We start from the raw sequence: 25,895 nt of genomic DNA on the forward strand, positions 1-25,895 counted from the left end.
ACAAATAGGAACAGCATAATAAAGCAGAATGCAAATTACAAACAAAACTACAAGTACAAAGCGCTAGAATCAACACAATACGAAGCCCTGGCCGCAACTCACAAAAAGTAATTGCATTGTTACATGGGTTCTTCCAACGAGCACCAAGGAGTGATTGGCTTCCTGATTCTTCTTTCTTTGTGCGGATGTGCATGACTTTAACGAAGACTTTAACAAAGACTTTAAACAGGACTTTAATGAAGAAGTCTGCATTTTCTTTTTACTGCGCATGAGTCTGTCCCTGGGAAATTGGAAGAAAGAAGAAGAAGGAAGCCAATCGTTCTGTGGTGCTCACTGGAAGAACTACGAACCGGTGCAGTTTTCTATGGGCCCAGGGTTTGATTTTGAGGTTTGAGGTAAGTATATATAATCACTTGGGGTGACTAACTTTTGTCTCCCCCAAATAAAAAGGCCTTTCCTTCAACTTTAATTCATGAAAAGAGGCAGCTAACATGTACTCATATTGCATAATTTTTGGTGAACTCAAAAATCATAAATGAATATTGTGTCCAAATTTTGCACTTAGCATCTGTTTTGTAAATTATTCAAATGTAATACCTATCTGTGGGCCTACAGGATAAATAAGGCAAAGTCTGAGTGGAGCTGAGGTGGTTGGTGGGGGACAAAACTTTTGGAAAAGCTGTTCTTAGAGTTTCTTAGGAAAGCAACTTTCCATTGCACTATAAATTCTACCTGAAGGATTTGGCCTTTCCAGCTGAAGGCCAAATAATCTAAAACATAACAATAACTTCCCTGTCAGTATTGGGTTGCTTTTCAGCCCTTTAAAAGGTTTTTAAAACATTTGAAACTAAAATTCAGTATGCCTAGATTATTGTATTGCTTTATGTCAATTTGCCATTCAGTGAAACATGGAACGGTGAAGAAGAGAACCCCTACTCACTTAAAACTTGACCTCCTGTGTCCAGCTGAAGGCCTGAGGGCAGCTGCAGCCCTCAATAGCTCACTCGACTTCTTGTTTTATATATGAGATTATCATGCTAAATTAATGTGGTCAACAATAATGTAGTACAGATAGTGTACGCTTTATGGACACCAGCAGATATTTTTTTGTAGTGTATGGTCTGTGTGAGCCATCATTATTATTATTATTGTGTACAACAGAATTCAATTACGATTCATTTGTATATCCATATGTATATAGTAGCAGTAAAAGTCAGAGCTATTTTACTTTTTTATGATTTGACTCTGCAAGAAGAGAAAAATTGCTAAACCCAGAAAGTAAAAAGCAGTTGAAGACACTGGCTTCTGTAAAAGCAAATAACTTTCACCAGATATCAAGTTTAAATATGAATAAATCACATGATGGAAAATTACAGTGCTTCTTGCACGCATACATTTTCTTTAATCTTTTGCTTAGAAAACAGTAATCTCATTAAGTACAGAAAAAAAATCACAAAATATTATATATACATTTTTTTTTTTTAAAAAACCCCATAGGTTAAAGTAACGCTAACCTGCTGAAATAACACTTTTCAAAGGTTCCACATATATGTAATTGACCTGGAAAGGATGGACAGAATAACTGTAAGAAAATATGGTGCGCAGTGTGGTTCTTATTTTATAATAAAGGTATGGAATGTATTACTGTATCTTAAAACCCAATATTTCGAGTGCGATGAAATAAGGGAATGTCATTTCCCATAGTGTTCTATATAAACTGATTTGTATTTTGAACTTGGTGATAACTAAACTGCATAAATGTATGACAATACAATCCCATTGTGCTTTAATCTCTAAAGGGGAACTATCGCGAAAATTAAAATGTAATATTGGCTTCAGCATACCAAAATAAGAAACTTTCTGTCAGGACTGCCGGAAGCACCCTACGGCGCTGCTTTCCTTCCCGGCGGTCGCAATGAAAATCCAAGATGGCGCTGCCCATGCTGAACACATGGGGGCCTTGTCACTGCATGTTGACGTTCTCGCTGGTGCCAGGATTTTGTAATAAAAGGGCGCCCTGTACGCTGAAACCCTGCCCAATTATAGGTCTTCAATCCTGTTAGTACCTGGGTGTATTATTGTCTGCCTGGTTTGGATTTCTGCTGTGATCCTGACTCTGATCCTTATCTGCCTGCCTGTTTGAACTTTTGCCTGGACTGTAACTAACGATTGTGCCTGATTCCTATTTGTACTGCATACTTGGACTTTAACCCTTGTTGGGCTTCCTCCTCGGTCCTGACTACTCCCGCTGGGAGCTGATAGGCCCCCTGACATTTTCTAAATACAATCAATCAAAAATTCTGTATTGTTCTGTATTCCTCTCAGCATCTGTTTCTCCTCATTCAGGAGTTGGGTGTCAGATGAATGATCCAATATATATTATGGGGGGCTCCTTTTGCCTAGAAGATATATAAGAGCTCACTCTATTAAAATCACCAGAAATCCTGTCTCTCTACATGCAGAATTTGTGCAAAAGGCAGTTATTTTGTTTGTACTGGAATCAGTTATTTGACTGAGCTGTAATGCATCTGCTAGGAAAGGAACCCCCCCTATAATATATATTTATCTGACATCCAACTGCTGCATGAACACAGAATGGGGAGAGACAGATGCTGAGAGGGGGACAGTGAAGATAAACATGATTATTTCAGAAACAATGCAGAGTTTTAATTGACTGTATTTAGAAAGTTTCTTACTTCAGTGTGAGGAAGCTAATATTACATTTTCATTTTTGCGATAGTTCCCCTTTAAATGTTTTTACAGGCTATAAAGACACCTCTGCTGGATAATAGCAAGCCCTAACATTCTGTACCCCCTTCTGTTAACGATCTAGAAATACAGCAGAACGGAAATTAAAGCATGACTAGAATAAGGAACCTTTGAATGCCTTAGTTTAAAGGGAAAAATTTTCCCCCATTTCAATTTGAACGTCCAAAAATAAATATATATGTTTTTGGTTTTTTTTACATAGATATACCTAATTCCACGGACTGAAAGGAAACCATGATAGTCTGCAGATTCATGCAGCTTCTTTTTCACATTGTTCCATTGTGAAGTGATGATTTCTGGGATTAGAAGCTCTGCTTTCCAGAGAATCTGTGCCCCACCCAATATGGAATGCACAGGGACTTAAAGTCCCAGAATCTATCACTTCACAATGGGAAAAGATGATGGAAGGGTTGAATGGGTTTGAGTGAACCCAAGGGGGGCTGGGAAATGGTTCCTATAGTACCTGGAATAGGGTATGTCTATGTAAAAAATATATTTATTTTTTAAAAGTTCTGATTAATTTTATATTTATGCACCTTTTTACATTAGCTCAACTGAATGAGCCTATGTCAAAAAGGGATTATATTTTTCATTGAATTAAACTAAAGCCGAGATTACCAGAATGTTTGGGCATGAATCCCCTTTATTGTCCAACATTTAGTCAGGTCCACTCAGGAAATAAGCCTGTGTGCTAAATGTAACAGAAACTGGTATTCAGCATGGCCATTCATCCCAAGTAAGATTTGCCTCAATGATGGTGTTTTGCCAAAGGGGATGTAAGCAATTATAACAATAGGATTACAACTGTCAGGGGCCTATCGGCTCCACCAGGGAGTAGTCAGGACCAAGGAGGAAGCTTAGGGTTAAGTTTGCGTTATCCAAAAGGGTCAGGTGTTATTGTAGTCAGGTTCAGGCAAAGCATTCAATCAGGCAGGCAGCTAGGATCAGAATCAAGGTCAAAGCAGGAGTCAAGAATCCAGGAAACAGTAGAATAAAAGGGAACCCAGGAACACGAGACAGGAATTCCTATTATCGGGCATTGAACCTGTGACCTGGAAAGGTTTTAAATCTTCAAATTTTGCATGAGGCGTGTGACATGTTCGCGCCAACATCATGGCGACGGCGTCAACCACATGGGTTAAGGGCGCCGCCATCTTGGATCCGACACCGTAGGCCATGAGGCGCTCTTGACAACAACAAACATATGAGGGCTACAGTAGTATTTTGTTTTCAGTAAACTATGAAACCTAAGGGAAAGCCCTTTGGTTTGGGGTCCTCTGATCTAAAAACATGCATGGATGGTCATTTACATCAGTTATTGTCACGCGCTGCAATCCATAGTGTTCAAATACAGGCTGAGTATTAGGTCTATGCTAGTGATTTTGACATGGATGCTGATGGTGGATGACTGGGATGACAGAATTCTGGTTGCTACTAAAGGGGTGTTTCACCTTCAAGTTAACTTTTAGTATGTTATAGAACCATCAATTCTAAGCAACTTTTCAATTAGTCTTCATCAATTCTTTTTTTTTTTTTATATAGTTTTTCTAATTATTTGTCCTTTCTATCTGACTCTTTCCAACTTTCAAATGGGGGACATTGACCCCATGTAAAAACAAATGCTCTGTAAGACTACACATTTATTGTTGTTGCTACTTTTTATTACTCATTTTTCTATTCAGGCCACTCCTATTCATATCCCAGTCTCTTATTCAAATCCATGCATGGTTGCTAGGGTCATTTGGACCCTAGCAACCAGATTGCTGAACCTACAAACTAGAGAGCTGCTTAATAAAAAGCTCAATAACTCAAAAACTACTAATAATTAAAAATGAAAACCAACTGCAAATTGTTGCAGAATATCACTTTTTACATCGTACTACAAGTTAACTCAAAGGTGAACAACCCCTTTAAGGGTATTAATTTTATAATAAATTTAATTAATTAACGAAATTAATAAAGTGACATTTTAATTGCCACCATCAAACCAACTTGAGTGAATTATCCTAGCCATTTAATCAGGAATTGTGCTCTGTTGTTACCATCAGCTTATAGCCAGTTTGTTCCACATTTAGTCTAGGGCTGTATAACATTCAAAATATTTTCTTTTCACTTTATTTTAAAGAGTTAATTACCTGAAGATGAAATGTATGGTAAAAAAACAGTAAGGTATTGTAGGGACTATACTTACAACTTTCCAGCTGCATTTTACAGCGTTGGGTATCCATTGGGAATAATGTCAAGTCCAAAGGACACGACAATGTGATGGATAACCTAAAGATGAAACAAAATAGTTAAAGGCGATATTATGCCTTAGGAAAATATTTTAATACTTTTATAGTACCCCTACTTCTAAAGAACTACTATTTAAAGTTTCAGTATATTTACATTATATCTAATTCACGTATATTGTAGCATTTGATCTTTGTATCTTTAGTATGAACAAAGCATAATTTACCAGAATGCTTTGTGTATATTACTGTACTGATGGCTGTAGTAGCCTCCCATCTCTGTATACCACAGGTTAAAGCATAGTGTAACATACTTTTTAAACATATTGGAAGAAGCACACGTACACCTACTGTTTGTGTGATACATTCAAATGCATCAGAGTTTTTAGTTCATCATACATACAGATATGAAGAGGTTTTATTGTTTCTTATTTTTTCTATTTGTCATAAACTTTGGTGATTAACATAGGTGGTTGCTAGGAGACATATTTGTGATATAACAAATTCTAAGAAAACTTTATTTGTAAGAAGAATATATTAAAGATTGCAGAAAATTGTACTATCATGTAACAACACATTTTCTGAACTTTGTCTCAGCAACAAGAGATTGAGTTATCCCCATGATACTTGATGGGAATCTGTTGTGAGCGACAGTATGGTCTGAAAGACATGCACCTAACTCTTGTCAGTTATTATAATGGAAGTTAAGACAAGGATCTCCATTTTCTCATGATCCAAGTACCAAATGTATCCATTAGGGCTATATTGATGCTTTCAAGCCCTTTGAAATCCCCATGGTTTTCATTATTGGGATTGGGAAGTCCATTGGATACACACACACTTAGAGTTATTGCTCATAATTGATCTTACAAATAAAGGGAGAAAATAGTATCAGAGTATCTAGAAGTCAAAGGATATAAAAGAGCAAGAGGTGCAGTATAGTGGCTTAAAAGAGAACTAAAACCTAAAAATGACTAAAAATGCCATATTTTATAGACTGAATGTATTGCACCAGCCCAAAGGTTCAGCTTGTCAATAGCAGCAATTATCCAGGGCTTCAAATTTGTCACAGGGGGTCACCATCTTGGAAAGTGTCTGTGACACTCACATGCTCAGTGGGCTCTGAGCAGCTGTTGAGAAGCTAAACTTAGGGGTTGGAGCAATTTTACAGGCAGAAAATGAGGTTTGTCTGTAATATAAGCTGATGCTACAGGGCTGATTATTAATTCTGATGCAAATTGCACTGGTTTCTGAGCTGACATATAGGGGCACATTTACTAAGCTCGGGTGAAGTATTCGAATGAAAAAAACTTAAAATTTCGAAGTATTTTTTGGGTACTTTGACCATCGAATAGGCTACTACGACCTTCGACTTCGATTCGAGCGATTCGAAGTAAAAATCGTTCAACTATTCGACCATTCGATAGTCGAAGTACTGTCTCTTTAAAAAAAACTTTGACTACATACTTCGGCAGTTTAAACCTACCGAGGTACAATGTTAGCCTATGGGGACCTTCCCCATCACTTTTCTAAGCTTTTTTGATCAAAGAAAAATCCTTCGATCGATCACTTAAAATCATTCGAATCGTTCGATCCAAAGGATTTTATCGTTCGATCGAATGATGTTTACTTCAATCGATCGATCGTAGGATTTGCGCTAAATCCTTCGAATTCGATATTCGAATTTGAAGGATTTAAATTCGAGGGTCGAATTTGAGGGTTTATTAACCCTCGATATTCGACCCTTAGTAAATGTGCCCCATAGTAAGTATCTGTATGAATTACTAATCAGCCTTATATTGTGACATTTCTATTCTATGTGTACTGTATATTGTGAGTGGGTCCCTAAGCTCAGTAAGTGACAGCAGCACTGAGCATGTGCAGTGAATCAGCAGAAAAGAAGATGGGGAGCTACTGGGATATCATTCAGAGGCACAGATATTTTCTACTAAAGGGCTGTGGTTGCCTTGGGTTTGTACAGAAGCCCAAAACATAATGTACAACATTTCTAGCCTACTTCTTTAGTTAGGATTTAGTTCTCCTTTAAATGTAATAAAAGAGATCAACTCTGTTGACAAATATTTACGTTATTTTAAGGCAGGGCGCTGCTGCCATGAGCGCAATTGCACCCTCTGCACTAGCGTATCTGTCCCCCCTGGACCACTCCTGCACAAAAAAGGAAAGTGCTGGGGAGCAAGGGTGTGGACAGAATTGCAGGAGCCGCTTCAGGCACCAAGAGGCATAGAATCACCCCTATTTAAAGAAAGAGAACCCCTATTGTAAAGTAATAATGTGGACAACAACAATACACAAGACAACTAAATACATAAAACAACAAAAAATACACAATCAAACATTATTTTTTTTAAAAGTTTGAGGAGGAAAATGTCTCAATTGAAACCAACATGGACATAACACAGGTCTTGCTGACACTCCCATCCTCCCATGCCAAAATATCAAATATCTTAATTGTCGATCTAAAATTCAGATCAATTCCACATTTACTCCTACATACTGTAGCTTTTCAGTCTGAATGCAGCAATAAATGGTTACAAACAAGATTCTTAGTTTGGACAGCCAGGTCAAGAATAAAAATATAGCCAATGCGAATTAGTGAGATCATTATCTTTTTTTATCAGCCAATTGTGAGATTGTGAATTAATATTGGAACATTGCTCGTTATAGTTAAGACATTGAGCAACAATTATATTGGTATGATTTCATATTCAGAATGCACATACTGTCATAAGATAGGAAGACACAAGAGGTTAAAAGAATATTGTTCAATGGAGCTTTTCTGTTTTTCTGCTTTTAAGAAAAAGCTGGTTTAGCAGAATGCACATTAGGTAACCTTTTAGTCTTTTTTCGCCTGTAGCTATTTGGAAGAGCATAGCATTTGATGTTAAGTTGTCTTTGTGGTGCAGCTCTCTTATATTAGCTCGAATGCTATGTAAAGCAAGTACCGTGCTAACCAGATGGAGCATAACAAAAGTGGTATAAAGGTGATATCTTTATTGGCTAACAATGATAATTATCACAGCAAGCTTTAAGAACATTTTGGTTTCTAAGTGGTTTCCTTTCAACATATCAAGTTTAGTCTAAATCCTATAAACTGTCAATATAGATTTATTGTCTCGACTGTCCATTCTGTGTAAGCTGACTTCTATTTGCCACTAAGTGTGTAAGAAAGGGTGGTGGGTGCACACACCGCCTCCCTTGCCATGGGTGCCAAAGTTACTTGGTGCAATTCTGCTCTTTCTTGCAGTTGATGCGCAAGGCTTTCCATCTTATTCTTTCACGAAATTGCATTGCCCCATCCCATAAATTTGTGTTTTCTTCCTCGCTGAGTTCCTGGTCCACCATCTGCCCATATAATTTACAGCATGTTGGTTATCTTTTGTTGTTTATACCATGTCACACAATTAATTTGTCATCCTTATCATTTTTTTGGGAAATATGTTTGGTTTATGAGTGGTGTTTTAAGTAATGCAACATTGTGATATTTAATTTACATCAAATAAACAAGGAATGAGAATATAGCTTTCTAAGTGTACATATTAACACTTAAAGATGCTGTTTTCCCATATGCAGAAGTGGAGCAGCATTGTATTTTTAAGACCATCAGGTGCTGCTGCTCCTTTGGTCTCTGGTGAATCTGCAGTTATTTTGGCTAAAGATTCACCAATACATACCATGGTATTATAAACTTTGGAATCCCAAAGACTGTATGCTTCTTTTTTACAATGTCATGCTATCTCCTGCGGCTTGTGGTCGTGATTTTTGAACATTTTGATCATGTAGAAGGATAATGATACAAAACATACTTCTAATCTATGCAAAATCGATTTTGGGAATAATACAATAACCAGACCAAGAGGCATAGAATCTCCCCTGTTTTAAAGAAGAGAACCCATATTGTAAAGTAATAACGTGGACAAAAAAAATACACAAGGCAATAAAAATAAACAATCAAACAGTACTTTTTAAAAGTTTAAGGAAGAAATTGTCTCAATTGACACCAACAAGGAAATAACACAGGTTTTGCTGACACTCCTACCCTCCCATGCCAACATATCATATATCCCATGCGGTCCCCCTTCAAGTCACTGACTAACTCAGAGTTAGAGAGCTGAAAAGCAGGAAGTAGTGTTCTGTTATTACAGTATGTTAGACATCCAGTCACTCCAGCTTTTATTACATTTTTGGTTAACTAACTATATTAGAAACATTTTTTATTTTACACATACAGTATATTTAACAAGTTTTTATTTTCACACTGAACTGTTCCTTTAATTGGCAATCTACAATTCATATCAATTCCACATTCACTCCTACATAGCTTTTCAGTCTGAATGCAGCAATAAATGGTTACAAATAGGGGCACATTTACTCAGTTCGAGTGAAGGAATAGAATAAAAAAATGTTTTTTTTGGCTACTTCGACCATCGACTACGACTTCGACTTTGAATTGAAAGATTCGAACTAAAAATCGTTTCACTATTCGACCATTCTATAGTCGAAGTACTGTCTCTTTATAAAAAACTTCGACCCCCTACTTCGCCATCTAAAACCTACCGAAACCTCAATGATAGCCTATGAGGAAGGTCCCCATAGGCTTTGCAAGCTTTTTTTGGTTTAAGAAAAATCGCTCGATCGATGAATTAAAATCCTTCGAAACAAACGATTCGAAGGATTTAATCGTTCGATCGAACTAATTGCCGTAAATCCTTCGACTTCGATATTCGAAGTTGAAGGATTTACCTTCGGCAGTCGAATATCAAGGGTTAATTAACCCTCGATATTCGACCATATGTAAATCTGCCCCATAATATTCTTTGTTTGGACAGCAGGGTGAAGAATAAAAATATAGCCAATGCGAATTAGTGAAATCATTAATCAGCAAATTATCAGATTGGGAATAAATATTGGTAAATTGCTCTTAATAGTTAAGACAATGAGCATGCTATTATAGTTGTATCCTTTTTCATATTCAGAATGCACATACTTTCATAAGATACATAAGGTACAAGGGGTTAAAAGAATGCTGTTTAATGGAGCTTTCATAAGATACATAAGGTACAAGGGGTTAAAAGAATGCTGTTTAATGGAGCTTTTCTGTTTTTCTTCTTTTAAGAAAAAGCTGGTTTAGCAGAATGCACATTAGGTAACCTTTTGGTTAATAAACATGTTACACAAGGAAATGAACATGTTCCTGGCGCACTTTGCAAGAAAACATTTACCGTATGTTTTTAGAGTTTTTTATGCACTTAAATTAATCATCTTGCGCACAATTGCTTTTTTTTCTAAGATATAATAAGTACCTCATACTTAGAAGAACATCTCCATCTCGGAAAATGAACAGTAGAATGTTTTCTTGGGTGACGTCATGAAAGTTTGCTTTCTTTTCATTTGCAAAAAATAAATCTGGCTTCCAGAGACATTTAAACATTGAGGGATCCACTGTCAATGCGTCAGAGCCTCGGAAGTCATTGGGGAGTTTAAGGCGAGGGTCATTCCATCTTTGCCGTAGAAAAATATTGACTCTGTAATCCTAAAAAGGTAAAATAAAATGACAGACATGTTAGACATACTATAAATTACTGAAATAATAAAAATAAACAATTGTCTGGCTGCTCTGGGTTACTGGATTACATGTTACTCAAGTTTAACCAAATGCTCAAACAATGCTTGAAATTTTCAGAGGTAAGTTAAAAAGCCTCCAATTGAGGGCTTTAGAAGAACTAAAGAACTCCTTTCTGACTACAAAATGGTAATCAAACCAGTCTCTGGTCAAGAAAAACTCAACCCTAACCCAACCCTAACCCGCTGCACCCCAGCCCACACCCGAACGTAACCCAGCATGGTCCCCTCTTTATATACATATACCTGCTCATTTTGTGTGACGTCATGAAATGGGTCGGGCATGCACGAGTAAACCCTGGAGGCCCCACGAGCTTCGGGCTGGCCCACACATTACTACCGTACAAGTACAGGTGGGATCCATTATCCAGAAACCCATTATCCAGAAAGCTCCAAATTACGGAAAGACCATCTCCCATAGACTCCTTTAAAATCAAAAAATCTAAATTTTTATAAAACGATTTCCTTTTTACGCTATTGGTGCTTTTTTCTGGCTGAAATTCCTTGCTACAACTGACTGCATAATTCACCCAGTCTTCCTTCTACAAGACAGGTTTACCTGCAGTTACTTAGGGGCAGATTTACTAAGCTTGAGTGAAGAATTCGAATGAAAAAAAAAATCGAATTTCGAACAATTTTTTTGGGTACTTCGACCATAGAATGGGTCAAATTTGATCGAATTCAATCGAATGATTCGAACGATTCAAAGTAAAAATTGTTCGACTATTCGATAGTCGAACTACTGTCTCTTTAAAAAATACTTTGACTTCATACTTTGCCACTTTAAACCTACCGAGCTGCAATGTTAGCCTATAGGGACCTTCCCCAGCACTTTTCTAAACTTTTTTCGATCTAATAAAAATCCTTCGATCGATCGCTTTGAATCGTTCGATTGAATGATTTTTATTTGATCATTCGATCGAAGCATTTGCGCTAAATCCTTCAAATCCGATATTCAAATTCAAAGGATTTTACTCCGAGGGTCGAATTCGAGGGTTTAATAACCCTCGAAATTCAACCCTTGATAAATCTGCCCCATAGTGTATAATGACCCTGCACATGTTTAAATCCCAAATGCAACTCATCTGCTGTCTAGCTCTTCTGCTTATGCAGAATTCCCTGCAATGAACGTGCATTCTGCGCTGAATGGATTCTTCTACACAGCTGTTCTGAATCTAGAGAACAAGACCACCTAACATAGACATTCTTCTAATCAGCAAACTTTTCTGGATAAAACAGTTTAATGGATAAAATGAAGGTGTTTTTACACAATTTCTCAGCTAACAGCTATCCGCATGTTTAAGATAAAAATTATAGATACAAAACTCATTCTCACTCTTCAGTTGCCTTGAAGACATCCAAGGAATTTTCACAGGCGTGAAGGTAGTTACTTATAGATAATGTTTAAAAATGTGGCAGCATGTAATATACAATACTTAGTTGATATAATTAATACTCCTCCCTCGCATACACACTCTCTCACATGCACATGATGGTGCAGTTTTTGTTGCTTTTTTATACAGTTCATAATTCAACAGCAGTTTATGCTAGACAGTGTTTGGTGTTTTATGTGATTTTGTAAATTGTTCACAATGCTGATTCAGGCAGGACTGTTAATTCTTCTTACGTAATAACTTGGTGTACACATTTTCACTTTGAAGTGATGTATAATGGCAGATTAAAGCAGACAAATCTCACTTTAGTGGCAGTGATTTCTCTGCAAACAGTGGATGGAAAAAAAAGTAGCTGAAAATAACAATACTTTTGTTGCTATATAAAAAAAAGGTTCATAAAAAATGGGGGTGAAAAACCAATAATCGTATCTCTATAAGTAACAGAAACTTAAAGGGATACAGTTATCCGGATACCTGTTATACCGAAAGCTCAGAATACTGTATATTCCATTTTTTCCATAAAATACAAATTTTGAAAATGATTTCCTTTTTCTCTGTAATAATAAAGCAGTACCTTGTACTTGATCTAAACTAATATATAATTAATCCTTACTGAACGCAAAACCAGCCTATTGGGTTTCTTTAATGTTTACATGCTTTTCTAGTAGACTTAAGGTATGAAGATCCAAATTACATATCTGGAAAACCCATACCTGTATTTCCTAAATTAAATATAATTAAATATAAATGTTTTTAGTTGAACCCTTTTATGTGTCATTTTTTTTCTAGCGGTCAGTAAACTCAATACACAGCAATAGGCAGCCACTGCAGGCATGTACTTTCATCATAATAGCCAGCTACTATGGTAACACTTATATTCTACTGCTTAAGATCCAGTTACTGTAACTAAACTTAATTTTGAATTGTAACACATTTCCGTACATTTAAAGAAACCTGTTTTGCAAAGCAGCTTCACAAATAGAAAATAAATGTGCTGTAAATTGTTCTGAAAATAAAAAAGTTGGTGTCCTCTTTATATACATTAACTATTTAATAAAGAATTTAACTAGTGATGCACCAAACTCTGCTAATCAGGGAATCTCCAAATCTTCCTTGTGCCCAGAAATAGACAACTTGGAGCAATCAATGATGATCGCACACAAAGCTTTTTTGTGTATGTTTTTTTTAGGGTTCAGATTCAGTTCGGCCAGGATCTTGGATTTGGCGAATCCGGGTCAATCTGTCTTCGGCCGCCTGTGATTATTGTTTATTCACTACTTCTTCCTCTACCTGAGATCTCTGTACTTGAGATCAATGGGAAGATGATGATGGATTAATACTGTATATCTTGCAGTTTAAATATGGACACCAAAAATTCACCCTGTTTTATTTTATCCCTATTACACAAATAGAATCTATTTTAATTTGGGAGGGGGGAGCAAGGCGTGGTGAGAGTTTAAAACTGCAGTTCACCATTAAGGACTAAGAGTAATGCTGTCCATCATTTGCATATTCCTAAGCAATAAAGACCCAGAAAACACAATAGGTTAGTGCAGAGCTAGAACGAAGACATGAAAGCACAGTATTAGAAGTAGCCAAGCAAAAGAAATTTCTATTGAATAAATCTTCTCATTTCCATGGCCTCAGGTACAGAATATAAAGCACACATCTGATTATTCTAAGAATAATATATGAGTGCAAGCAGGCTCCAGTGAATTGATTGCCAATAAAAAGAAAAAATAATCACATGGGGAATAAAGCTCAGTTTCAGTTGTAGAAAGTAAACTATAGACACCTTACATTCAGATTTTTTTTCCCTATACGTGCAAAAGATATTGTAATCAAGTTATTTTTCCCAGGGAGACAAATATCCTGATATAATTATTTCACTTAACTGTCCTGTTTCTTCATGTACAGTTCTGAAATGTGGATCCAACAGAGGTAGGTTTTAGGAACTACTGGGCATTTTAAAATAAAAAGACCTGGAACAGTAATTAACCATACCTTTAGCTTTATCATTTTGCCATCTTGCACCTTGTTAGGCTATCTTTTGCAATGCAGTGGCACTGCAATGCCCAGTGAGTTCTGGGTTGTTGTAAAGAAGCTAAGCACAGGTCAGAAATCAATGAATCTAAATCAATTTCTAATAAACCTTGAATTATGAATCATATTCTATGATCTTATCTGGTTACCGAGAATGCCTCCCCTCTCCTTCTTCATTTGCAGTTCACTAATCCTATTGGTTAAATCTTGCCGACCAATCCTACCAAAGATAAGCAAATGAAACAGGAGAAGGAAGCATGTGAACAGCCATGTGGGTTTGATTTTTTTTTTTTTGTTAGGCTGCCTGCCAAGTCCCTGGGAAATCCCCTACAGAGCGCTTCGAGCACAGAAGAAAGAACTTTAGCAGGGCTGATCTGTGGCTTATCAGGTCTGTAGCTTCAAAATGGAACATTTCTCACAGTGGGGCAAAGGGCGAAGTGGCTAACGCTAGCCACTTTTTGCCAGAAAGCACATCCGCAGGGACATCGCCAATTCACATTCAACAGGCACAGATGACAGTTCGCTAGCGAAAGAGACCGTCGCTAGCATTCGTTCACACTCTATTGCCAGGGACTTTTCACTCAGGTGATTGGTCAATGCTCCGCAAATTCACTACAGTGAGGATTTTACTGAACGTTACCTCTTTCACTAGAGTTGACTTCGCAACTTCAGACCAGGCGAACTGCTAAAGTGAAGCTATATCTTTCTCAATCTTACATCATATCCTGTCTGCCTAAATTCCTTAAAGTTGAAAAAAACACTTCCTTTTTTGAAGTGGGTTTGCCTGCAAAAGTCCTAACAAACTTTTTTGGGTTAACATTTTTCCCCAGACATTTGAGGGCCATGGAACATTTATTTTACAGTGGGTTCATGCCTAGGGCATTATATGATCTCTTTTGTCTTTATTAAGGTTCCTTGGACACTAGTTATTAAAAGTGGCCACTTCAATCATTTGCACCAACATCTCTAATAAAGACGTCCATACAACTTTAATGTACTCGCCCTATTCAAATTGACCTAAGTATAAGATCACTAGCGACTTTTCACTAGGCATAAACAAACGCTAATCTTCGCCATGAAATGCTCACACTGAAGAAGTATCGCTAGTGAAAAGTTGCAATTGTTAGACGCCCAGGGCACAACTTCGCATTTTAGTGACTTAGCGTAGTGGTAATGAATTTGGGCCTGGCAAAGCGGTGCGAAGTGTGTGAGTCAATGGCAACAATTCACCCGTTAGTTAATCTGCCCCAGGGGCTATTCAAATGTAAAATATGGTCTAAAGCAGGGCTGTCCAACTGGCGGTCCTCGCCCCCCCTTCTGTGGCCCCCCACATGCTGTGTCTGTTTACCATATGTAAAATTTAAAAGGTATCACTACAGAGATTAATTGGCCCCTGCATTGTTTAAACCTCAAATTCAGACTTTAATCCCCTGTATTGTTAACACGTGTGATCCCCCTGCATTGTTCACACTTGTGACACCTCTATTGTTCACACCCTAAAGGCCTGTACTGTTCACACCTGAGACCCAGACCAAAACTGCCACATTGTTCACCTGTTCACACTTTATTCAAAATGCTAATGGGGCACCAGCACTGTGTCACTGTATGTAGTACATATTAGACAGAGCTTTCCTTGTCTCCTGCTCTGTTCTGCCTTCCCTCCCTGTGTGTGCCATTCTCTGCTTACTCAGTGCTGCTTGTGTGTGCCATTCTCTGCTTGCCCAGTGCTGCTTGTGTGTGCCATTCTCTGCTTGCCCAGTGCTGCTTGTGTGTGCCATTCTCTGCTTGCCCAGTGCTGCTTGTGTGTGCCATTCTCTGCTTGCCCAGTGCTGCTTGTGTGTGCCATTCTCTGCTTGCCCAGTGCTGCTTGTGTGTGCCATTCTCTGCTTGCCCTATACTACCTGTGCGATGTAAGCCTGTTAGGGGTTTGTTCTTGAGTTTTGTTAGCATTTGGAAATTGTTGTTAAGGGCCCCTAAGGTGTTTAATCATGTGTTGGGGGGGATGTTGTATTATCCACAGGGGAGGATGAACCATATGGATTTAAGGGTATGTGTTTAACATAACTTCAATTTTTCACATATGAGTGATGAGGGATTTCCCTGCAGTGAGCACCAACCATTTGGTTTTTTGGTGTGCTACCACCATTAATGTGGATATGATCTTAAAAGTTCTTGTGGTAACATGGGTGTGGTTTACAGTTGGTGTGGTTTAAAAGGGGGTATGGCCTACACTGACTTCTATTATCGGCCCTTCACCACATAGGCCAGTAAAATGTTGGCCCTCTGTACCACAGAAGTTGGACAACACTGGTCTAAGGTGAACATTCCCCTTAAATCTATTTTTTTTTTTTGTCTTGGAATTCACAATCACAGCAAGCAGGCATGCACCATTTTGTGGACACTGTTATTGAGGCAAACATTGTATAATGCCAAAATCTTTTTTTATGTGCCAAAATGGGGCATCTGATGCCAATGCCTCTGCACTGGCTACACAATTAGATGTTGAGGAGGGAAGTGGAATGTGAGAAAAGCAGTTAAAGTAATTGCCTGCCCTGCCTCTGTGGCTAAGGCAAAGAGAAGGGGCAGGCAATATGTGATTGACAGCTAAGGCTTCTAAAAAGTTTATAACAGGTGTAGATGTTTTAATAAAAAGAAAATTGGTTTCATGTTTAATTTGAAAATTACTTTTAATATAGCTTTTTATGTCTGGGTGACAGGTCCTCTTTAATTTTTTTTTATATCCTGTAAATTATATCCTCATAAAAGGTGGTTAGTGACATCATCAGTTATAATCAGTGCTGAGTGATGCAATTTATCACATGACTTACTTAACTTGTGTGTTATAATAAATAAGAGCCATCAATATACTAAAAAATGATATCCTTATAAACAAGTTTAGTGAGGTTCATGTTGAGTGAGGCCTTCGAATTCAAATTTTTACTTCGAACCTTAATAAATCTACTCCTTAGTTGATCCCAAGCTCAATTAACTAACAGAAGCCCAGAATATATGCAAATAAAATGGGGTGGCATTGGGTACAGAAACCCAAAATCTAATTTGCAGCATAGTCTTATTCATTGTTGAGCTTTAGTTCTTCTTTAAGTGACCATTAAGACAAAGAAGTAGCTCTGGAGATCGGTATTTTTAGTCATCACATCTTTTTAAGTAAAGACTCAAAGCTTAATCTTAAATCTTTATGGTTCAAACCGGAGGCAGCGCTGATATGAATACTGAATAAAAGCAATAGCACAAAACTGATTGAGAGCCAAATTGTTGACAGCACATTGCAACACTGTGGTTTGAGTTAAATTCCCAGCAAAGTCTCTCCATTTACTTCTAGAACTCCAGTTTGCAGGACTGAGTGACTCCTGATACATGCTTCTCATCCAAGAAAAAGGAAATGGCATATATGAGGAATGTGTGGTTCAGAGCAGAACCCAATCAGAGTACAGGGAGCCAGATCAAAAGCACATGGCCAAAAGGTCGCCTTCTGAGTACTTGCTTTATGTTATTGCCACTGTTTGTTTTGGCAGCAAAAGCAAAAAGTGTGCTCTGTGCTAATATCATATTCCAAGTAGACTATTAGAGGTCGTCAAATATCAAACATCAGTCATAGGCCGTTTTTACAGCCCCTTCAAGGTAAGCTAAATCACTTACACATTGTTCATGTTACTTCATAAAGCACATTTAGACTAAATAAAAAAAAAAAAGAACAAAAAGCATTCATAACATTTTACCACCTGCATTCCAATGCTTTCAGGATTAATTCCTTAGTCTATAAATCTTGGCATTTTTTTTCCACATGAATATTAAAATAACATTTTCCAAACCGAACTCCAGTGCCCTTTTTTTTTTTGTTTCACATGTGGAGGAGCTTTTACATTATGTCAGCTCCCCTATCAATAAAATATGCTCGCCAAAGTGTCTTTTGTAATGTGTGGGCAAGCTTAGTGCCAAAGGTTTGTTTTTATCAAAGTGGATATAACTTCAAACATATTTTAAAAAATGAATACTAACCATGAACACTAACCCGCAGGGAATTTTTTTTTTCTGCAAGCAATCCGCACTATTTCAGAAGATGTGCAAGTAAATACATTGTTGAAAGCTAACAGTGAAAATATATTTCAGAATTTAAAAAGCCTAGACTTAACCTTTATTTATATCGTACCAACATACTTAACAGTTCTTTAAATAGGTTATACAGCATTCATATTAGTCTGTGTGCCTGTGGAGCTTACAATCTATGTTTCACATCTTTCACATTGTCCATAACATCAGGATGGAATATGGAGAGAACATTTACTCACACTCACAAGTTCTCCTATCCCTAAGGTTTATAACACATTATGCTGTTTGTATAAGTATTCTATTCCCCACTGTTTATTGTTTTTTCAGCCTCTTGAATAACACAATATATTACAAGTATAAGTCTTTTGGGCTTTGCACACCGTGTGAGAGTGATTGTGGCCAATTTTTCCAGGCAGATTTGCTATAGGTTGTTCAAGTGAGTTGGACGGTGCTTTTCCACCTCCATTTTCAAGTGCTATATAATTTCAATTGTATTGAGATCAGGGCACCATGGTAGAATAGAACGTTTTTGTTCCTGAGCCACGCGTTTGGGATCATTGTCCTGCTTAAAAAGGAATACTTACCCAAGCTTTATTTTTTGGAAGATTTAAGACTCGTGTGGTTTTAAGAACAAAAAAGTGAATGTCCTATGAGGTCCCATTTTTTATTACAACCCTTCTCATAATTCTGATGCTAATGGCAGATTTATCAAAGGTCGAATTTTGAATTCATGTGAATTTTTTTTACTCACAATTTGAACGGGAGGTTATTTATGAAAAAATAGAACGTCTAAAATTCGATCGAATGGGAACGATCCGAAAATTTTCCTCCAAAATAAAAACTAGAACGTCAAGAAGGCTATTAACATATTCAAATGGGTCAATGGACCTCTGCCATTGATTTGTAAATGAATTCGGCAGGTTTTAGGTTCGAATATTCGTGAATTTTAACACAAAAAAAATTAGAAAATTTGAATTTACTATTCAACCCTTAATAAATCTGCCCCAAGTCTCACCTAAACTAAATAACCTGAAACAAATCTGCCTGGAACAATGGGCTCAAACCTGGTACATACAGTATCTAACAAAACAAAAAACTAGTAAAAATGATGCCTCTGAAAATATTATCATGTAAGCACTGAATTTTTATTCGAATTTTTCAAACGAATAACTGAAAAAATGCTTTTCATTGATCTGAAACAAAAATATCATAGATAATATCATTTCAGTGATTTTTTTTTTTAATTTGTAAAATCAGAATATTGATCAAGCAAAGGGTTTTGTAAAGCACAGTATAGATACTAGGGATGCACCGAATCCAGGATTTGGTTCGGGATTCAGCCTTTTTCAGCAGGATTCAGTCAAATCCTTCTGCCTAGCCGAACTAAATCGGAAACCTAATTTGCATATGCAAATTAGGGGCAGGGAGGGAAATTGCATGACTTTTTGTCACAAAACAAGGAAATAAAAAAGGTTTTCCCCTTCCCACCCCTTATTTGCATATACAATTTTAGATTTGATTCAGTATTCGTCCGAATCTTTCACAAAGGATTCTGGGGTTCGGCTGAATCCAAATTAGTGGATTCAGTGCATCCCTAATATATACTTTATATATACACATAGAATAATCACTCTACTCAGCAGTTCAATAATCTGCATTGTAAGCCATATGTACAGTACTACATTGTTTAACTTTTCTAAAATACTGTACATTTTCAGATACAAGATGTAGTTCCCTGCCAGATATCTGTTTCTAATACTTCTGATCATATTCTATAAAAAGTGTTCTGGACAAAAAAAAAATGACTGAGATTTATGAATATAATGAATGTCTTTCTTCTGCAGTGGCTGGACTAAGGCCTCTTTAATATCATGTTATTACAGACAAACATAGGCACATCTGAAAACACACTGTACTTGTGTCTATATAATGAATAAAGATAAACCACAGATACTGTATACAATTCTAGTACCGCCAAAAATATAACAATATAACTTTTTATGTATTATGAATATTTTGAAATTTGAGAGACTACCGATCTCTAGAAAAACCTAAAATTGAAAAAGTAATATATGATAATAATATAAGGCGAATGCAGATAAAATGAAAGTTAACTGAACTAAGTATGCAGAACAGGGGCAGAATGCATAAATGTAATCAGTTCATTTTAAGACTAGTACAAAATATACCTAAACTAGGTACATATGGGCATGTTGGTAACCATTTGCTAGCAGCACTATCCAGAACAGATCATGATGCAATCATTTGGAAGACCCAAACAATCAAATTAGGAGGAGGAAACATTTATCTGATGCTCAAATATCTGATGATAAGATTATGGTGTGAATGGATTTACCAATATGCCCAATCAGAATCTGCACAATTCTAAACAGATAACAGTCACATGGATGATTTGTGCCTCTATCATTGGGGAGATAATGGACACACTGGTCAAAACTGGCCAACATTTCTGGCCATCTTTTGCTAACAAAATACGTTTAACCGCACCAATTATTGAACAGCTAGGAGTCAAGTACAAGGAGTGAACTGTTCTTCCTATTAATGCTTTTGCACTTGTGTCCGGGGTCACTGTAAATGACCCCATAGACTTACATTTTTAACCAGTGGCAAGTAAAAGCATGAAACGCGTTAGGCCATGTGGGGACATTTTTTGATACTTTTTAACATGTATTAATAAACTATATTTTTTTACTACAAACATGCATGCTCTTGGGATTGTTTTCATGAATTTTGGTCACTAGAGGACCCTAGCATGCGACTAGAGATTTACTGGTTCCTATCTCCCAGCAACTTTGATATTTAAAGTACATGGGATTTTAAAAGTAAAAATCAAAATAGAATAATACAATTTCTGGAAGTAAATATTAATTTAGTCTATGCTAGCAAACCCCTGTGATTCAAAAGAGTTTCCATTTTGAGGTGCGGATTGGTTTTTGTAGACTGGGAAAGTCAGTTTTTAAATAATGTCCCAGAAGTAGTTGTTCTTGAAGAACAAAAAGAAGGTGAGATGCTTTAAAAGCAAGTGAAAAAATAAATAAAATACAAGGCTTCCCCTTGTATATAAGACTTCCCTCATAAATACAGAGACAGCTTTAATTTTTCATTCGCTTTTCTCAGAAGTTTTTGAAACCACTACCAAACGCACAAACTCTAAAACCATGTAATTGAATTTATTAAAAGATCTGGTATGAATGAAAAAAAATCTGATTAAGCAAAAAAAAAAAAAACCTCTAAAAATGCAAGTTTTTTTGGACACTTCTAAAAATCTAAAAACCTCGAAAATTCTGATGGTTTAAAATGGTCTAATAGGATAGCAGCTCCCATTGACTTCTATAGCACCGTAACAACTTTTACTTGGCATAACTTTGACATTAAAGGCTTTCGTGTTTTTTATGCAATACTTCTCAAATTTTTTTGAGATTTTTAGAAATATAGGAAAACCACATTTTTCAAGATTAATTTAAAAAAACAAAACAAATTTGATTGTTACTAAATGGGCCGCTTACATTTTGAGATTTATTAAGTGTAAAAACTATGAAAAACAACAAATCACCAGGTAAAAGTTGTTGAGGTCCCATAGAAGTCAATGGGAGCTGCGCTGACACTATTGGGCTTTTTTTTGGGTATGTTCCACTCAACAAACTGATTTAGAAACAAGTACAAGCCATACAGTATGACTCATTTACTAATGGAAACATATGGAAAGACAGGTCTAAATTTTAGGGATACACCAAATCCTGGATTTGGTTCAGGAGACCATCCTAGCCCTTTTGGCAGGATTCTGGCAAATGCAAGTGCCTGGCCAACTAATGTGACCTCTTAAAATCATGACTTTAGATAACATGGTCATATAAATAGCTATTTTTTACCAATAAATTGGATTAATTTGCATATTCAGTTTAGGATTTTGGTTTAGTTTGGGATTCCTTTAAAGATTTTCATGGTATTTGGCCAAATCGAGAGGAAGTGGATTTGGTGCATTCCTACTAAATTGCAATGTGTTTCACTCACAGTGCAGTGTTTACCCCAGAATTAGTATAATAGTGGGGACCCAGCAAACAGCTTGTGCTCAACCTGTGTGCAGAATTACAACAATGCAGACTCCAATTAACATCCCCATTGGTGCAGCATGCATACACTGTGTTCATTGGGTGGTATTAATTGCATCATTTTGCATGTGGCCTTAGAATGCAATTCATTAGGTATGTGTAGGTACAGTACACAAAGGGAACACGGACAACCTCTCAAGCTATTCATTTCAGGATTCTTGCATCTGTGTGTTCTGTATTTTGCACCTCATTCATAAAAGTGGAAGAAAATGGTATTTGACACAAGGTTATTTACTAAACCATAAATGCAAAAATCACGAAAAATTTGTGATTTTTTTTTTTTTTTATAAAATCTGACTTTTAAAAAAATCTAATTTTTCGTAATTTATTAAACCCCGAGGATGGAAAAGTCAGAATCTGAAAATCCGGCATCTCAGACCTGTCGAGGTTGCATATAAGTCAATGGAAGAAGTCCCAATGATTTTTTGATGTGTGCTGGGTTTTGTGCAATACCTCGAAGTTCGTGTGAAAATTCCGAAGAAATAGAGAAATTCGTGAAAATCGGATGAAAAACAAAGCACAAAGCAAATTTTCTGGAAAATATAATAAATAAGTGTAAAAAACCCGAGCGGATTTGATCGGAGTTTGTAGCAGAAAATAGAGAGATAAATTCGGACGTTGATAAATAACCCCCAAGGTGTAAGCATAGAGATGTATGTATGTGTATGTATGGCTAATTCTAAGCAACTTTTCAGCTGGCCTTCATTTTTTCTTTTTTAGGGTTTTTGAATAATTAGCTTTTTTATTCTGACCCTTTCCAGCTTTTGAATCGGGGTCGCTGACCCCATCTAAAAAAAAATCCTCTGGTAATGGCTAAAAATGTATTGTTATTGCTACCTGTACTTGGTTTTCTATCCAGGTCCTATCCTTTTCATATTCCAGGCTCTATGCCAATCAGTAACACAATTTAATAGTTTGAGTGGATCGGGTGTATAAGGGTAAATGGGTGTAACAGTGACAGGTACACATAGGGCTGGATTTACATAGCAGGCACCCCTAGGTCCGCTGTCGTTTGTCACCCCTGTCCCCTCCCTTTTATTCAGGCAAATTTTCATTTGCACACGGGAAATTTAAAATACTATTTTATCCCCTGAGCATCCACAATGTTTCTTAAACAATGTGGGTGTGGTTGGGCAGCATGCAGCCCCTAAAATCCTGCCACCCTAGGCCCGTGCCTTGGTGGCCTTTCCACAAATCTGGGCCTGGGTACACAGAATAATAAATGCTAAATTGAACTTCCTCAGTTCTTAGATGTTTAATCTTTGAAAAATCTTCATGAAATTTTTGAAAATTTAGCATTTATTCACTTTGTAAGGCTCTCCTGATGATCTCACTCCTGACAAGGAAGGACATAAAGGCATGAACGTGACTATATTTGACAAACAGGAGTAGAATAGTGATTGGCCGTGGCTGTGATTAAGGGAGATGCAAAGCTGTATTTAAGTCTTTACAGGGCCGCCATTAGAAATCACGGGGCCCCGTACAACAAAATTTTTGGGGCCCCCTGGGCCCCGCCCACACTGACGACCAAGCTCCGCCCCATATCCCGCCCACATCGCAGTTAAAAGACCACACAGACATCAGCGCTAAAAAAGTAACCCCCCCCCCACACAAGTTGTAAAAAGCTATTGATGGTCAGGGCCCCCTTATAAAAAAAATTGGGGCCCCAAAAAAAAAAAAATTAAATTTTTTTTTTTTTTTAAAAACATTGGTGGCAGGGGCCCCCTGTTAAAAAAAACTTGGGGCCCCAACAAAAAAAATGTAAAAAAAACTAAAAAATAAACAAACATTGGTGGCAGGGGCCCCCTTCTAAGTTAAAAACAAATTGGGGCCCCAAAAAAAAATTTGAAAAAAAAAAAAAAACATTGGCGGCAGGGGCCCCCTTATAAGTTAAAAACAAATTGGGGCCCCAAAAAAAAATTTGAAAAAAAAAAAATTTTTTTTGAAAAAAAAAAAAAATGGTGGCAGGGGCCCCCTTACAAGTTAAAAACAAATTGGGGCCCCAAAAAAATTTAAAAAAAAAATAATTTTTTTTTGAAAAAAAAAAAAAAAAACTGGTGGCAGGGGCCCCCTTACAAGTTAAAAAAATTTGGGGCCACCAAAAAGAAAATTAATTTTTTTTTTAAAAAAAAAACCCAAAAAAAAAACAATGGTGGCAAGGGGCCCCTTACGAGTTAAAAAAAAATTGGGGCCCCAAAAACAAAAGTTTTAAAAAAAAGATTGGTGGCAGGGGCCTATAGAATATTAAAATAATACATTGGTGGCCAGGGGATTAAAAAAAAAAAAAACACAAACTGGTGTTCAGTAGAATTGAACTCATGGCTTCAGTACTTCAACTTCGCCTCCTTTCGTGACTTCGGGTCTTTTCACCGCTTCAGGACTTCGGCTGTTTTCGTGACTTCGGGTCTTTGCGCTGCTTCAGGACTTCGACTGTTTTCGTGACTTCGGGTCTTTTCGGCGCTTCGTGACTTCGGGACTTCGGCTTTTTCCGTGACTTCGGGTCTTTTCGTCGCATCGGCTTCGGCTTTTCGGCACTTCCGCATTCGGCACTGAAGAGGCAAGACGTACGGCTCGGGCGCTCGTAAGGGGGGCCCGGATCTTCAAAAAAATGCAGCGCTGCCGGGCCCCCCTTCATGCCCGGGCCCGGTACGCTTGTCCCCCCTGTCCCCCCCTGATGGCGGCCCTGAGTCTTTAATGAACAACATGACAGCTCAAATAGCAAGAGAAAAGAAAGAAGAACACAGAACAGCTCCATGTTCTTCTTTTTGTTATTGAAGAAACGGCACAGCTAATCTAATACTTCTTAAAACTTCCATGCAAAATTACTTCACTGCTTTAAGCACAGCAGGTTCACTTTAGGAGAAAGAAAGAAAGAAAGAAAGAAAGAAAGAAAGAAAGAAAGAACTCATAACAGAATGGTACCCTTGGTGTGCAAAGCACAATGCATTCTTCTCAGAGTTCCTCTCCCCATCCCTTTGTAGAGGAGATTATATTCCTCTATTGCAAAAGGCAATGGGATTTAACAATGTTTTAATATGTGTGTAATAAGGCTGTCAATCAGTTAAGATTTTTAGCCAGCTGATAAGTCTGATGGACCCCTAGTTCTCCAAAGTAGGCAATTCAAACTTAAAGGGGTCCTGTCATGATTTTTATGGTGTGGTTTTTATTTCTAAATTACACGGTTTACATTACAAATGATTCACTCTACCGTGTTACATTTAATTCCTAATCCAGCAAGTGTAATTTTTTTAGTTGTAAAATATGTGTGTGTAGGCAGCCATCTTAGGCCATTTTGAATGAACTGCTTTCAGGCAGACTATTGTTTTTCCTACTCAATGTAACTGAAGGAGTCGCAGTGGGACATGGATTTTTACTACTGAGTGCTGTTCTTATATCTACCAGGGAGCTTTTGTCTGGTTACCTACCCATTGTTCTGCTGATGGGCTTCTGGTGGAGTGGGAAGAGAGGGGGTGAGATCATTTAAACTTGCCGTACAGCAGTAAAGAGTGACATGACTGGGGGCACCTGGGAAACTGACAGTATGTATTGCCCCATGTCAGATTTCAAAACCAAATATCTGCTCTTTGAAAAACATATTTCAGTGCAGAAGTCTGCTGGAG

General features: G+C 37.2%; 1 protein-coding gene across 2 annotated transcripts in view; it reads right to left on the reverse strand.

The window, feature by feature from the left end:
* The window catches only part of glrb.S (glycine receptor beta S homeolog), a 76,458-nt gene that overhangs the window by 13,082 nt on the left and 37,481 nt on the right, over nt 1-25,895 (reverse strand). For both annotated transcript variants that reach the window (XM_018243244.2, XM_041579542.1), the window contains exons 5-6: nt 10,322-10,551; nt 4,961-5,043 (exon numbers count right to left, since the gene is read on the reverse strand). In XM_018243244.2, the coding sequence (XP_018098733.1) occupies nt 4,961-5,043; nt 10,322-10,551 (313 nt within the window). The remainder of the gene's footprint in view (nt 1-4,960; nt 5,044-10,321; nt 10,552-25,895) is intronic.

Source organism: Xenopus laevis, chromosome 1S, assembly GCF_017654675.1.
Source record: "Xenopus laevis strain J_2021 chromosome 1S, Xenopus_laevis_v10.1, whole genome shotgun sequence".
Taxonomy (NCBI): Eukaryota; Metazoa; Chordata; class Amphibia; order Anura; family Pipidae; genus Xenopus; species Xenopus laevis.